Source organism: Chiloscyllium plagiosum, unplaced genomic scaffold (genome assembly GCF_037043375.1).
Source record: "Chiloscyllium plagiosum isolate Xiang-an unplaced genomic scaffold, Cpla_swu_hap1 HiC_scaffold_19, whole genome shotgun sequence".
NCBI classification, from domain to species: domain Eukaryota; kingdom Metazoa; phylum Chordata; class Chondrichthyes; order Orectolobiformes; family Hemiscylliidae; genus Chiloscyllium; species Chiloscyllium plagiosum.
Window position 1 is genome coordinate 52244291 of NW_028270157.1, and position 15564 is coordinate 52259854.

At 39.5% G+C, this 15564-nt stretch overlaps 1 protein-coding gene across 4 annotated transcripts in view; it reads right to left on the reverse strand.

Moving 5' to 3' along the window:
• The window catches only part of LOC122559565 (BICD cargo adaptor 1a), a 281554-nt gene that overhangs the window by 61871 nt on the left and 204119 nt on the right, over nucleotides 1–15564 (reverse strand). For all 4 annotated transcript variants that reach the window (XM_087997372.1, XM_043709235.2, XM_087997373.1 and 1 more), the window contains exons 6-7: nucleotides 9865–10016; nucleotides 3167–3374 (exon numbers count right to left, since the gene is read on the reverse strand). In XM_087997372.1, coding sequence (XP_087853498.1) covers nucleotides 3167–3374; nucleotides 9865–10016 — 360 coding nt within the window. The remainder of the gene's footprint in view (nucleotides 1–3166; nucleotides 3375–9864; nucleotides 10017–15564) is intronic.

Here is a 15564-nt window from a genome sequence, read left to right on the forward strand (position 1 = left end):
TCAAAACTTGGGAAGCTCCATTTTCACTTTATCTTTTTCCCAAAGCAGGTCTGAGCATATTATATTATTCACAAATTTAGAATTATTGAGGACCTGTCAAATTTCATCCAACCCTTACACAACAAAGTTCATCTTCAATGGTGTCGGCTAAGAGAGAAATCTTGACTTTTTGTAATGGTGTAAAGCCATGACAATGAGTCACCAGCCCATTCTACACCTCTTGTGCTTTTTTAAATTTACAATTACTACAAAGGAAGTAAAAATAATGAAATGTGTGAAACGTGTTGATGACTTGTTACTTTACACAATTCTCAGTTCTGCATTAATGAGTGGAAATTTCTGAGACACAGTAACTATTGCAGGACTGTGCACATGCTGAACGACTTACCAGAAAATTATGGATGCTTTGCTTTTGATTTTCCAACTATTTCATTAATGAAAAGGAAAAACATGGACAGTGTATCCAAGATTTTCTGATGCCTGCCTAATGCATGAAGTAACAGTAGCATAGGGCCTCAGATTGCTCCACAGTGACCACTTCTGCAGGTTCAGACCTCATGGCATGATTCTGATATGGGAAAATAGGATTCTTGCTAGTCAGGCATTGGTCAGGAGAACAGAGCATCCAAAGTTGCAAAGAGAGAGACCATCTGTTGCAGTGCAACACTTCACACACACTGGATGTGTGTTCCACTTCCCTCTCTTATACACACATAAACACAAGGAAAAGGACAAAAAAAAGCTCCTCATTGTTATTTAATTTAAGCATAATTGGTTTGTTATAGTTGGCCTCTCTTAAACATTATATGAAATACATAATACAGGAATATCATAAAAATATCACAAGATAGAACTCCATCAATCACAAGTACAATGATGTATTTTACATCACAGCAAAGTAGGCTTTCAAATTAACAAAGTTAGTTAAAACTTTCTTTTGACAAGACCCTTAATAAAGATATTTTACCTGAGTTAAATATTGTGCACTAAAATCATTAATAATGATTAAAAGTTTATTCAGTGAGTTAGATTTAAATGAGGGTGTTGATATATTGTATCATCTCTATGAAATATTAAAATGGAAATTAAATTTGAAACAATCTATTTTATTTTCAGGAAGTGCATGTTCTAGACTGTTGATTATGGCGCTATACATTAAGGAACTAGAATCCACAATCATAAATTGGGCAATTCTCTGCAAGAAGTTACTGAAAGGCATTTTACTGGATTGGTAACTACAGGAAAGTCACTGATGTCATTATAATCTGACTGCAGCTGTGATTATATTTATTTTAAAAATGGCTTTGTTAAGTAAGAATCCACTTCTTAGAAGTTGGTCACCCAGCAGATAATTGTGTGTCTGCCAGACTGTGAGGTCTTTTCGGTCCCTAAACTGGCAGTACTCAAGCAGAGTTTTGATGCAGAACATTTCTGGATCTTCCCAGCACTCTCTAACAATCCAAAACCCAGCAGTGAGATCACATTGTCATTACAATTCTGTGGCTGTCTTCTGTGATCATGTGCAGCCAGAACAAAATCAAATTGTCCTGAAACACTCTTAAAAATGCTTTAAGACATCTTGTGAAAAGTTTAAACTGAGATATTGTTTAAATGAGGATTTAAAAAGAGGCATTCCCTGTCCAGCTGTGAAATTAGGTCAAATTGGTCAAACCAGACCTGGAACAGAAGCTATTGTTTTCAATCATCATTTGGAAGATTGTGAATCGTAGTTTTGTGTGCCCCCTAGTGGCCAAGCCTGATGAGTAACCTACAGAGCACATCACAATACTTTGTTGCTCCCTGTTTACTATACTTCTCATCAAAATCAATTAAAATACATTGTGTCACTGCCTATCACATAATAGTTGTCTATTTCTGTACGTGTATTCCAACATCTTTCTACATACACTTCATCATTCTGGTGCTGTGACAGCTGACCTTCAACATCAAAAAGCAGGGACTCCAAATACTGAAGTATTTGCGCTTGAACAGCACACAAAATCAAACATACTAAATACTGTTATAGGCTGAATTTCTTCACTATCTTATGAGGCATTTATAAACCACTCGGATTTCATTGATAGTTTTCACTACTGTCTAAGCTCCTCAGTGGAATTATTGCACTGCACTCCAACCTCTGACTAACCCCTAGGGCTTAGAGACAACTGAAATGCTTTGTTAATACTCAAGATGGTATGCATTATTCAAACCAGAGGATGGCTTTTCTCCAGGGACTGTCACAACCTGTCGGTCACAGATGAGCGCATTTCATCTGTTCAGAACGGGAAATATCAAACATTACCTTGGCCGGACTGTGGGGCCCCAGTCACAGTTCGCCATCCACTATAGCCACAAGTAAAAATGCAGCCCTGATGATTATTCTTGAATTTGGAAAACATCCAAAAAAAGCAAATCCTTCAAGGAGGTAAATAAGTAGTAGGGGTGATGAGAAGGCAGCTTACGGCTTTAAAAATGGCATTTCGCTTTAAAGATGTTTACGGAATCCTCCTTCACACATCCGCACCTTCCCCGTGCGAGCTTCCTCAAAACATAAAGTGTGCTCGGGCCTCATCAATCTCTGCAGACCACAGTAATGGACGCTCTCCCGTCACTATCACAAAACATGCCACTTAGCAGTGCACGTTCGGACAAAGCTCTTCCATTGAGTGGAACAGGCTTCAAAGAGTTGGAGTCTCTAACGAAAGGGTATCAGCATCAATGTTGCGACCACATAGTCACCCCCCTGATGACAGCATTTGTGTCATGCAAACTTCTAGAAACTGTTGAGGCAATTAAGGTTAAGCAGAAATAAATCCAGACACGTCGCCTCCCTTTAAAGTGTAATTTAACCCAGTGGAAAATGTACTAATGCAAAATAAAGGCACAAATTCGTAGCTGTGATAACTTTCTTTTTAAGGGGTGGGGGTGGGGGTGGTTGCAATCATACCCCCTTAAATCGGCTGTGTTATTCCTCTTTATTTTTTGTTGTAGGCTAACAAACACTCTTTGGCACCGTTCTATCAGTGTCACTGCATGGTCCCGTTCTATAAGCACCACTGTCAACCGTTTGTTCCACACTTTATTGCTCTGGGCTTTGACTAAGCAATGTCAGAATGTCTATGGCAGCTGGAATAGGCATTCCGCCTGCCGCTGCTTCCGCACTTACTTTAGGACTGCCAGCTTTACTCTTCCCTGGCCTGCTTTTGCTCCGCCGAGACTGCTCATGGTCGAACTCCAGGTCCTCGAGCCGCTGCGTAAGGGCTAGCTTCTGCTGAATGGCCATACGCAGCAGGGAGTTCAGCGTCTTCTTCTCATCCTCGGCCGCTGCCAGCTGCCGCTGCATGTCATCCAGCTGTGTCACATACTCATCACACCTAAAGAAAAGGGTTGCAGGACAACAGGGAATCAGACACTCCATATGGGTGTAACGTTTTACTCCAGCTTAACTATCTCAATGGAGGAAACACAGCAATAAAAATGCAGAAGGAACTCCAGAAATAAACGTTACAGATAACAAGTACTTAACTACTGAGGTAGACCCAGAGTGGTCACTGATGACTATGAATTGTTTCAGTGTTCCCTCCCATAGGGTGAAACAGTAGCCCAGTGGTTAGCAATACTGTCTCTGGAGCACTAGAGACCTGGGTTCATTTCCAGGTTCTCTGGTGCTCTTTGCACATTCTCCCAGTATCTGTGTAAATTGTCCATAGTGTTCAGGGACCTAGAGGTTAGGTGCATTAGTCAGAGGTAAATATAGACTAATAGGGTTGGGGAATGGGCCTTGGAGGGTCGGTGTGGACTTGTTTCCACTCTGTAGGGATTCTATCTATAAGGCTTACAGAATCCCATAGGTTCCAACTCACAGAATAACAATGGAATGGACATGAGGAGTTGATGTCCGTTTAATAATCCTTCCATTCCATGTTGTCAGTAGGATTACTACTATTACCGTACAGAGAGCAGCTACATCCTGTTTGCCATTCCCTTCTGCAATTGGTATTTTTAAAATAATGCTAACATTCCTGGGATGCACTTCCAGGGCAAACCTTTACTAGTCACCATCATTTTTAACTGCCTGATACAAAATACAGCTCCTCTGACTCTTATAAAGGAGCAGGAAAAAGTTTTCGAGAAACTTTCATTACTTGAAGAGACATCCATTGGGTGATTTCATGCATTAGTGCTATCATAGTGTATTTTAATGAGATTCCTTTATGTGTCTGTAAACAAATGAAACAAACGCTTTGGCAGAGTCTATATTCATGAATGCAAAGCTCCTTTAAATGGAATTTTTTGAAAAATAATATTGTGATTGTTGGTCTTTTATTTTCCATTTTCTCTCCTCCTCTGAGAAAGATATAACTACCACAGTTATGTAGCTCAACGCTTCACCATTCTGTATGCATCTCAGGCAGTGAATGTTGAATGGATATGTGAACACAGTGATCAGTGTCAAGCCCAAGCATGTTTTTCCAATTCTACATTGATGAATACTTCCCAATAGGATTAGTTTGATAATGATTAGGAGTGTGAATCTTGGTTGATTTTCCCCTCTTTAACTGCAGCATGCTGAAGCCATCTCAGTGCCCCTGCCTCGGGACAACTGATTCAGCACAGTATAAGATCGAAGTTGATATGCTATTAGTCTATCTGACTCAGTACAATGCTAATCTATCAGAGGGAATTCTATTCATCATCTATGTGAACAGCATTGTGGCTGATGATGACTTGCTATATAACCCGATATAGCATGAGGCATAGGAAACCTTGGAACATGAGCTACACAGCAAACTTCAGTAATTTGATGAAGGTATACACAATGCCTTGCTGACAGGTATTGATTAACAATGATAAATAATGGATAAGTGCCCATGAAAAACATCAAGGTTACATAGAATTTTTCTCAAAAGGACTAACGAACTGATAATGCAAATATGCTAAGCAGGGGTCTGGTATTTTCCTCTACATAGGAAAGTAAATAAAATTTGAAGGACAAGACACTTATTTGAATCAAAATTTGTCATGATCCATTGGCAACATTGGTTTGGTTCTGGTTAAATTTAATCTCTCCCGTTTGTGGATGTAGGTTTGTTCGCTAAGCTGGAAGGTTCATTTTCCAACGTTTCATCACCATACTACGTAACATCTTCTATGAGCCTCTGGGAGGCTCACTGAAGATGTTACCTAGTATGGTGATGAAACGTCGGAAAATGAACCTTCCAGCTCAGCGAACAAACCTACATCCAGAACCTCAACCTGAGCTACAAATCTTCTCAAAATCTCTCATTAGACTGTGACAAATTTCCTTTTGACCAGTTCAGGACTATAAACAAACATCAGAGAAGTCCCTCCACATAGGTTTATGTTGATAAATATAAAGGGAAGCAGTATGTATATGTATGGCATAATCATAAAGGGTGGTTAGATATTGGATGAGTGGAGGATAGTTTGACTCTCACCTTCATCCTCCATTTGGGGGGGAGTGGAGGTTCATGGAAAACTCTGCTGCCCATGTTCTATCCCACTCAAGTTCAACTCACATAACATTTTGTCCTAACTAACTTATACTTGCACCTTGTTTATGACGGCCTTCACATGCTGATCCTTGTAACTAAAACACCTCATGACTTAGCTATCTCCAACCTCCTCCAGCCATACAACCTCTTCATCTCCCTCCAAACTTTTCCCCAAAACTCCATTCGAGTCTTATGGGAATCTAATTATATTGTCGGCTATGCTATCAACTGCTAGGTCCCATTTCCTGAGAATTTCATCTCCCACCCTTCCTCTTCTCCTTTACCGTATTGCTTGAAATGACTCTGTTCAACTTCTTTGACTAAGTTTTAATCTATCACCTTATGAGGCCTAACAAATGCATTTTATTTGATAATTCCAGTGAAATGCCTTTGGATATTTTACTACAAAGAAGCTTTATAAATGTAAGTTATTGTAATCTTCCCATTATTTGTTACTGTACTCTTGTATATTAACTATAGCCCCAACTTAGTGTTAACCTAAAATTTTGAAATTGCTCAGTGTAGCTCATTTAGGTAAATAGTGAACAGCAGTGGTTTCAATATCAATGATTTGAAAGACATATTCCTGCCTTTTGCTAGACTGAGAAAATACCTTAAACTCATCTGTTTTGTTTGATAATGGCTTTGCAATCCATTCACTACTAGTCCCCTGATTCCCTATGAACTGAATTTAATTTTGAATCAACTATGTGATACATAAAGAAAGGTGTTTAAAAATCCCCAAAATATGGTTCAATTGCATTATACTTATCTACTCTTTTAATTCTTAAAGCAATAATTAAATAATGTTAGTCAAGCACAACCTTTCCTTATGGAATTTATGCTGACTACTCTTACGCATTTCCAGTTTCTAAATATTTTTCTATTACATCTTGAATGAAGGATCCCATCAACTTTCCCACCATTGATGTTAATCTAACTATCTATATTCCACTGGATTTGTTCCATATCCCTTTATAAATGGAAGATTTATAATATCTGCCCATCATGGTTCTCTAGCGTTACTGTGTTTTCTAATGAAAAGTGTGGCTGGTGGATTTGCATTGCACCTACTGTAAGCCAACATATCCCTTCTGTGGTGATGTACAGAATTGAACACACTTCTAGCCAGACATTTCCACATGTTTAGCAAATCTTTGTATTACTGCCTTCTTGAGGTCTAGACTTGAGGTTATACAAAGTGTTTATTTTTTGTACAAGTCTGCTGAATTCAGTGACTTCTGAAGACATCTTTTGAAGATATAAGGGGTTCACATCCTGAAGTCTAATTAGTATAGCAACTTCCAGATTATGGAGGGGATAAAGCAAGATGCAATTGTGAAATAAGACTGATGGTTATATCAGGGGCTTAGTCCTCTTCCAATAATTCACAAAGATGGCCTATAAGCCACAGAAGAATTAATAGTTATCCATTAATTAAAATTATTTTCTCTTCATCCTAAATCTCTAAACAGGGAAACAAAAGTCAATGATTGTGTCTCATCTCTTTCCAATCACCGTTGATGCACCAGCACAAACTGGAATTACACTTGTATCCACCCATTGTAAAATTGTCAAATTGCTTTATCTCAGTGTAAGATATTTATTATGAATAATTTACCATCTGTTTGTTTCTCCTTCCCTTGGATTCACTTGGACACAACTATGCTGCTGCGATGAAGAAGTACTCACCATTTGGGAATACAAGAGCATGAGTTTGTAGTTTAATAACATAAAGAGCATTTTAGTGCAAGCCCTTGGAAAATTACACACAGGCTTGGACTGATAAGTACCTAGTAATATTCATAACATGCAAGTGCCCGGATGTTGCTATCTCTAGCATGAGAGAAGGCAACCACCTGACCATCGTTTGTGACATATATCACATGCACTGCAGCAACTCAGCAAGCCTTCTTCAATTGCAGCTTTCAAATCCATGACATCCACCACTGAGAGGGAGAATGGCAGGAGACCCGAGAGAACACTTCACCTACAAGTTTTCCTCCTTGTCACTATTTCCACTTGGAATTGTATCACTTTTCTTTCACAGTTGCTGAGTCATCATCAATCTCTGAAGGGTAATTATGAGTGGAAAAACATGCTGGATTATGAAGTAAAACACACATCTATTTTGTTAGAAGATTCCAATATATTCAGCATTCAATTATACATTATTACTCACTGCATAGAATATTTTCGAATTGCAGCATTTTGTTCCCGACTGATAACTTTTCCTCTGTTGTCTATACCAACAATTGATATATTGATGTGCTTCTTATTTGAGTCAGAATTTATGATGAATTGTTTCCAATCAAATCACCTAGTGGCAGGTGGAATCTCCTGCTACAGAAAGGATGCTGTAAAACTTGAAAGGGTTTAGAGAATATTTACAAGAATGTTGCCAGGGTTGAAGGGTTTCAACTATAGGGAGACGCTGAACAGGCTGGGGCTGTTTTCCCTGGAGCGTCAGAGGCTGAGGGGTGACCTTATAGAGGTTTATAAAATCATGAGGGGCATGGATAGGGTAAATAGACAAAGTCTTTTCCCTGGGGTAGGGGAGTCTAAAACTAGAGGGCATAGGTTTAAGATGAGAGGGGAAAGATTTAAAAGGGACCTAAGGGGCAACTTTTTCATACAGAGGGTGGTGCGTGTTTGGAGTAAGCTGCCAGAGGAAGTGGTGGAGGCTGGTACGAATACAACATTTAAAAGAAATCTGGATGGGTACATGAATAAGAAGGGTTTAGAGAGATATGGGCCAAGTGCTGGCAAATAGGACTAGATTATGTAGGATATCTGGTCAGCATGAACGAATCGATCCGAAGCGTCTGTTTCTGTGCTGTATACCTCTATGAATTTATGAGGCTGAAAAGTAATTGAGAATAAATGCCTGTTTTCTCAATAGAGAAGAAAATATTGTCACTGTAAAAGTGCCAAGGGAAATGAAAGGCTTGTTATATTATGGAAGGAAAACAGTATGAGGATAAGGTCCTTGAAAATTACATCTCAAATAAAAGATTGCAGTGAGAACTTGAGCTGGGATTAAAATGAGGGGGAATTATTTGGTGGGACGTGTTCTGATGCAATCCATCTACCTACCCAATCCCTCAGAAGACCCGCCCTCCAACTGTTTTCCTGGAGAATGTGGGGAGAATCCATCTGAAATGTAAACGCAGTTAGGAAAGTCTCTTCTCATTGACTTTTTTACCCACATTGTAAGGGCTACTGTTTTCATCGGTAAATGTTTGGTAAACCTTTTCATCAGGTTACAAACACATGATGCAGGGTAACTGCAAGAACAAATCATTGGAAAACATGTACCATGCTGTTGTGAATAAACAGACAGTTCCTTGTTACTGTCCTGTTTTAGGTTTATGTGAAGCAAGAATGGGCAAGTCTTCTAAATGATCCGTTTCTGTGCTATGTATTCCATGCAATTTGTTTTGGTTAAAAAGATTTGCCAAACAATTCCTTTACAAAGACTGTGCCCTTTTACTTTGCACTTGTTCCAGGGGAAATATACTTTGTTAGCTGTTTAAAAAAGCTTAACCAACAGTTGTTACTGCAAACAGAAAATGTTAATTTTTGAATGCTAATTTTTGAATAGTTCTTTTTAAACATACAGCTGCATCAGTTACTAAAAGTCTACACAGAAGCAGCATGTATTACATCTTATCTTCACATTTCCTTGCTGTCTCTATTAGGCATCATGAGGTTTCTTTGGCCAAGCAGATGGTCAAGGTCTGTGCCCAGTCCCTCTTGTAAATACTGCTCGAGATGGGAGCAACTCACTGGGAGGCTTAGCTTTGCAGGTGTCCTGTTAATAGGCATTCACCTTAATAAACTTGATCTACAATTACATGTACTTATCTTCTTGAAACATGAGATGAAATAAATACCCTCAAAATGCAGATTGGCTAGAAAAGTCCAGTGGATTAGACATTATAATAGCTGCTAATGACATAAGGTATAATTCTTCCTTCTATCATTATTGATTCTTGAATTAACTGACCAGTAAGCATATGTATAGTATAAGGCAATGGAGTGGCAATCATCGGGATAAAATATAAAGATGAACCTATCTTGAATTCAATACTAGAAAGTGTTATTTCCTGGTCAGGATTGACATGGAGCTAAAAGTTTGAATACCATCAAACTCCCCACAACAGATTTGTTCTGTGCTCCATCCAATGAGACTGACCCAACAAACCTCCTGTGTAATGTGGGTGTCCAACAGTCCAAAAGTAACTGACTTCTTTCAGTGTAAATGTTGGAACCTTGCTCACTCCCCCTCCCCCAAACAATACTTAAATTTTAATTTGCGACTGTGAAGAAATGACAGCATTCTCACCTGGTGGCAAACATGGCACGTAAGGACGAGAAGGTCGCTGCATCCTCCTTCAGGGCCTTGAGTTCGTTTCGCAGTTTCATCATTGTCTCAGTCACCATAGTTTTCTCATTTTCATATTTACTCTTTAGATTTGCCAGGGCAATTTCTGCTGTCTGCAAACATTAACAGCAAGAAAAGGTTAGAATAAAAGCTACCCACACAGCAAATCCCCGTGGACAACACTGGAAATCCTATTTTTAACAAATGAGCAAATGATTGAAATTTTAGCAAGTTCACGGTTACAAATACTTCCCACTCTCTATTCCCTTTAAACTGTTAGCGGCCATGCACTGCCAGTCAGTCTCCTCCTCCAAATGACATTGGGATAAATCATTCCAGAGCTGCCAATAGGAAACAAATCTCAGGTGTGAGATATTGACTGTGTGTCTGCTGTACTCACAATCATCACCATACATGATAACTGCAATAAGGCTAAAGTGACAAGCTGCATCTATCACTTGGGCTCAGACAGTGACTTGCTATTTCTAAGGGTGCACTCATTGGACATTCATGAGATTTTTATGACCCATTCCTCTGCTCAACCCAGGCACTAGTATTGAACCTGCCATACACATCTCATAAACAATGGCAGAGCCCTTAAACAATACCAATAATCTTTTACAAGGTCAGGAAGGTTGACATTCCCAGTGTATTATCTTGATCTCTTCAGATTAAAATTTCCAATTTCATAAAATTCTGTAGTCCAGTGGAATTCAGAAATATTCCATGGACTTACTGTTAGGATATTTTACTTTGCCAGCTCTTCTGAAGACAACAACCAATATTAGATATAGTTCCACTTTTATGTTATGTCTCAAGGTTAGTATACCCTGAAGGGACATGTTCATAACATTGCCAATGTATCATAGTATGTGACTGAGGGTATAAAGGTCTCATATTCCATCTTACCTTGAATCATTTGAAGCATGACATGCTTTTGAAAACTCACTACTCTCTGTTGTAATCTAAGAGCTTAATGTTAACCCAAATATTTGTGCTGTAATATTTGTGTATAATGTTTGGCTGTAATAAATATTTGTTAGACTCTTCAATACCACAATATACCCATTTTCTGAAGACAGCAGGGATAGTATGAGCATTGTTACAACAAGGTAAAAACAATGACTGCAGATGCTGGAAACCAGATTCTGGATTAGTGGTGTTGGAAGAGCACAGCGGTTCAGTCAGCATCCGAGGAGCAGCAAAATTTACAAATCTTAAAACAGCAGTTTGAAAGGAGCCAAGGCCAGTGGAGCAGCCCTAAGTCAGGGATACATTGCCTAAGCTGGCACAGCGCAAAGTTTTATAATGTGCATTCATGGATTGCAAATACCTCATTATAGACTAAGCAGCCAGTGACACTTTTACCACATTACAACTATTCAGACGATATTTACAGTTCTGTTTTACAAAACAAGTGATAGGTGATCCTGAGAAAAGAGCTTTAAAAATCTTATTTACTACTAGCAAGGAGGGACAATGCAAATTGAACACACCTAGTCTATCCATTGATAATTGAAAAATCCAGCCAAAATCTGACAAGTCCAGCTCAAGGTATGACTTAACTATAGGATTCATAGATTCCAATTTGTGTCAAACAAATTGCAAATCCGAGAGCCAATTGACCGGTTTCTCAGGGGATACCACAGTAAAGGGCACGAGTTCGATTTTTTGCAAAGAGGAACTGGCAGAGAGTCTCACTGAGTTAGTCATTGTCTTTACACCAATTAAAGCTTTTAGGAAAAAACATCTGGGCAAGAGGAAAGGGTCATTACTTGAAGGTGGACACAGGTATGAAGCCACAGTGGCAGGCCAACAACAATCACAGGCTTGAGGTGCATCCAACACTAATGCACAGTACACCAAACCAACAAAATGTGTGACAACTGCCATTTGTTCCAGCTTTTCAGACACTGTGAAACATGTGGCACCAAGGGACATTGGGCACATGTGTTCAGGCAGTTTGGTTCCAAAGGCCAAGCTAGTCCCTAGATCAGGACACAGGGGAGCAAAAAGATGCCACAACATTGGCTGCATGGGAAGTGTTAAGAAGGTAGAAAGCACAAACACATCAATGAAGTTCAGAGTCACTCAAGTTAAAGGCAGATTTCAGGAGATGACCAAGCTTTCTATACTGTTAATCTCAAACACCATATTGACAGTATAAGGCAATCAGAAGCTTTTGCAATCATTGAGATCATATGTCCTGAGAAAGCAGGATGACATACACAAAGCTAAAATCAAGACGGGAGCTACAGTCAACATATCACAACTACACACCCTAACCCTAACCCTAACCTCAGGCTGTACCATGGAATATCACTTGATATGAGAGGGTATCGAACAGTGGTAAAATGTCTCACCAATTTTATGCATTGGCAGAATCACACTGCAGTGCCAATACACAAGCTCATTCTGATATTCTAAAATCTTCTATCTTGGAGATATCAATAGCCTACAGTGGCAGAACTACCACTGTGCACAAATACACTACATTTCATAGCACTTCATAGACACAAACCACGTTGACTGTGGAAGAACAGACCCACATGGCACAATCAAAGCAGTCAACAATATCTAAGGTAATGGCTCAAGTGAGATATATGCAAATACCTCATTATAGACTAAGCACCCAGTGACACTTTTACCACATTACAACTATTCAGACGATATTTACAGTTCTGTTTTACAAAACAAGTGATAGGTGATCCTGAGAAAAGAGCTTTAAAAATCTTATTTACTACTAGCAAGGAGGGACAATGCAAATTGAACACATACATCTGGACGATTACATCTGACATGTTAAGCAATTATCCTGTTTTCCAACCCACGCAAAGACCATAATATTCCCATTGACCTTCATTGTGATGTTCTAGTTACAAAGTTGTCAAGGATGATCTGTTATCTTTTGGCCAGAGCCAAATGTTAACAATTGCAATTGAAACTACCAAGGTTGAGCAGCTACAGAGTTGCAAAAGGTCATTTTGCAGCGATAACCTGACAGAAGTGACTGAGATGATTTGCTCATTTTGGCCAGACAGAGATGAATTTGGTATGTCATGACAGTCATTTTCAAGGCAAACATGTTCTAATAGTGAAGATAATCCTAATAGCATTAGGCCAAGATATCATGACCATGTTACACCAGGGGCACATTTTTATAAAATGAACAAAATAGCGAGCACATAAATCTGTGTACTGGCCAGAGATGAATCAGGATATACAACAACTTGTGAATGCGTGTAAGGTATGGCAAATATATCAATCTATATCCACACAATGTTCCATTCAGATCTATCCATCACACAAGGGGAAAAGTACATCCTTATGATGGATTCCTTCTCTACGCAGGAATTTTTGCAAAGTAGGAAGAACACTGTGACAATGATTGTATAACGATCTTGACTGACAGAAACCAGCAACAAGATAACTGAAAAAAAAAACAAAGAACTGCAGATGCAGGAAATCTGAAACAAAAACAGAAACTCAGCAGGTCCAGCAATATCTGTGATTAGAAAGCAAAGTTAACATTTCCAATCAAGTGACGCTTCTTCAGAATAGGATAACCAAGTTGTGAAACAAGTACAATAGGTAAAGCTCTCCAGATGGGCATACAATTACCAGATAAGGATGTGTTGTCAAACCTCCAAAGCTTTGAAATGTTAATCTTGTAAACTCTGTCTTTCTTGTTTGTATAATTATCAAATTGACAATATGTGTCAATTTATAACTCTGTACATCCATTTGGGATGTGTCTATATGGGTGATAATGAGGATGTTGTGCAATGTCTAGTAGTCAGTATGTTACTTTACCTTAAAGAGTCACAATATGTCAATATACCTTTAAGAGACATCTTCGTGATATCATCACTATAGCATAGTATGCGATCTGAGGATATAAAGATCACATTCTCCATCTTATCTTGGATCATGAAGCATGAGATACTATTGAAAGCATGCTGCTCTCTGTTGCAATCTAGTAGTTTAAGGTTAGCTCAGACACTTAAGTGTGTGCAACCATATTATGTATGAACTGTATATAATACTTAGTTGTAACAAATGTCTAATGGATTTCACAACACCATAATAGCCACTCCTCGGTTTCTTATGCTATCCCTTATAGCATAAACATTGCTGCGAAAGGCAACATACCATGCTGGAGGCAAATGCTCATCACCCAGAAACACAGGTAGCCTTCACCCTACTAGACAATGAGTATTTGTACCTTAGTGAACAATGGAGACATCAAAATCAAGTCCACTCATACCTAGAATGAATATTGGCAGTTGTAATACAGGCTTATTTTATTTATCTCCTCTCCTTTCTCTCTTTACATCTCCCTGCTAGGCATGCTGGGAAACATAAACTCAAAATCTATCACAATCGATATTCAGCCAGTACTTAATTAGAATGTAACTACAAACTGGATTCTCATTAATTCCAGCTACAGATATAACAATACGTGGGAAACATCAAAAATGCTTCACTCCAATATTCTGATTAATTCCACAGAAGGATTTGATAATTAGCAAAATGCTGAACCAATGAATGGATGAATCATTACTTCTTAGTTCTTAAGTTCTGATGAACAGAGCTGACTGGCTAATTTTGGGATGAATCTTCTTTTCTTTGACTCTATGTCAGTTTTGTCGTGTTTTTCGGAGGGTTTCCTGCCAGGTGGCCTAGTGAAGTCTCATGTTGTTTTTCACCAAACTCACTTCAATAACTACCACCCAATGTCACGGCACTCGCACAACTCTTGCCCTTCTTACAATGCACCATTCCCTGAACAACTCACCACTCAGCAGATATCTGCTGAAAGACTGGCATCCCCGGAGCTGATGCCACCGTTAAAAGGCCACTGTGCACCTGGACAAGCAGGTTGTCATTTCCCCTCCCTGGCAATACAATGGCACAGCAGCCACAGAGCTAGGCTGCTGATGGCACATTGTCAGTACGGCTGACACTCACATACAACACCATTCTCTCACTATTGTCACTGTTTAACAGCCGTGCCCCACAGTTCATCTGCCTGGAGCCACATCTAAATGCTCTCTCTAGGTCACCACTACTCTGCCCCCAATGTCCAAGCAGTTTGTCATTGTCCAGTAGGGGAACAGCTCATACAGACAAGCATTTGGACAAATTCCATACATGAGCTTCAATTTACAGCCAACAAAAGTGAACGCAATCAAAACCAAGAGAGGCTACAGTTCATCCCCATAGTGTAAACCAAAATGCTCGCATGCTGACAAGTGACTACTCTACAGTTCATGGTGGTCTCCTGCACTCCGCCATTGTCTACTGGAACTGAGTGTCAGTCAGATCCTGTCTGTCAAGCTCAGGGACAACTTCATCCTCCCTAATGTCTGCAGCCTTGTCCTTCTCCCATTCTGACAGTTTTTCAGCATCTGTCACATCACATCTATGCTATACTAGAGGCCCCCTAGTCTGATCCAAGCAGTGCAACTATATTGCAATGGCCATATCATCTACTCCACCATGACCTGGAACTGAGCATGGACAGCACTGTATCTACACTTCCTGCAGATACCTCACAGCCCAAGGGGCACTGCAGCAGTGACCTCTTCAGGTACTCATCCTCCACTCTGGCTGTTGCTGCTCCCAGGCCTATCATCGGCCCTGGTCTTCCTGCATCTG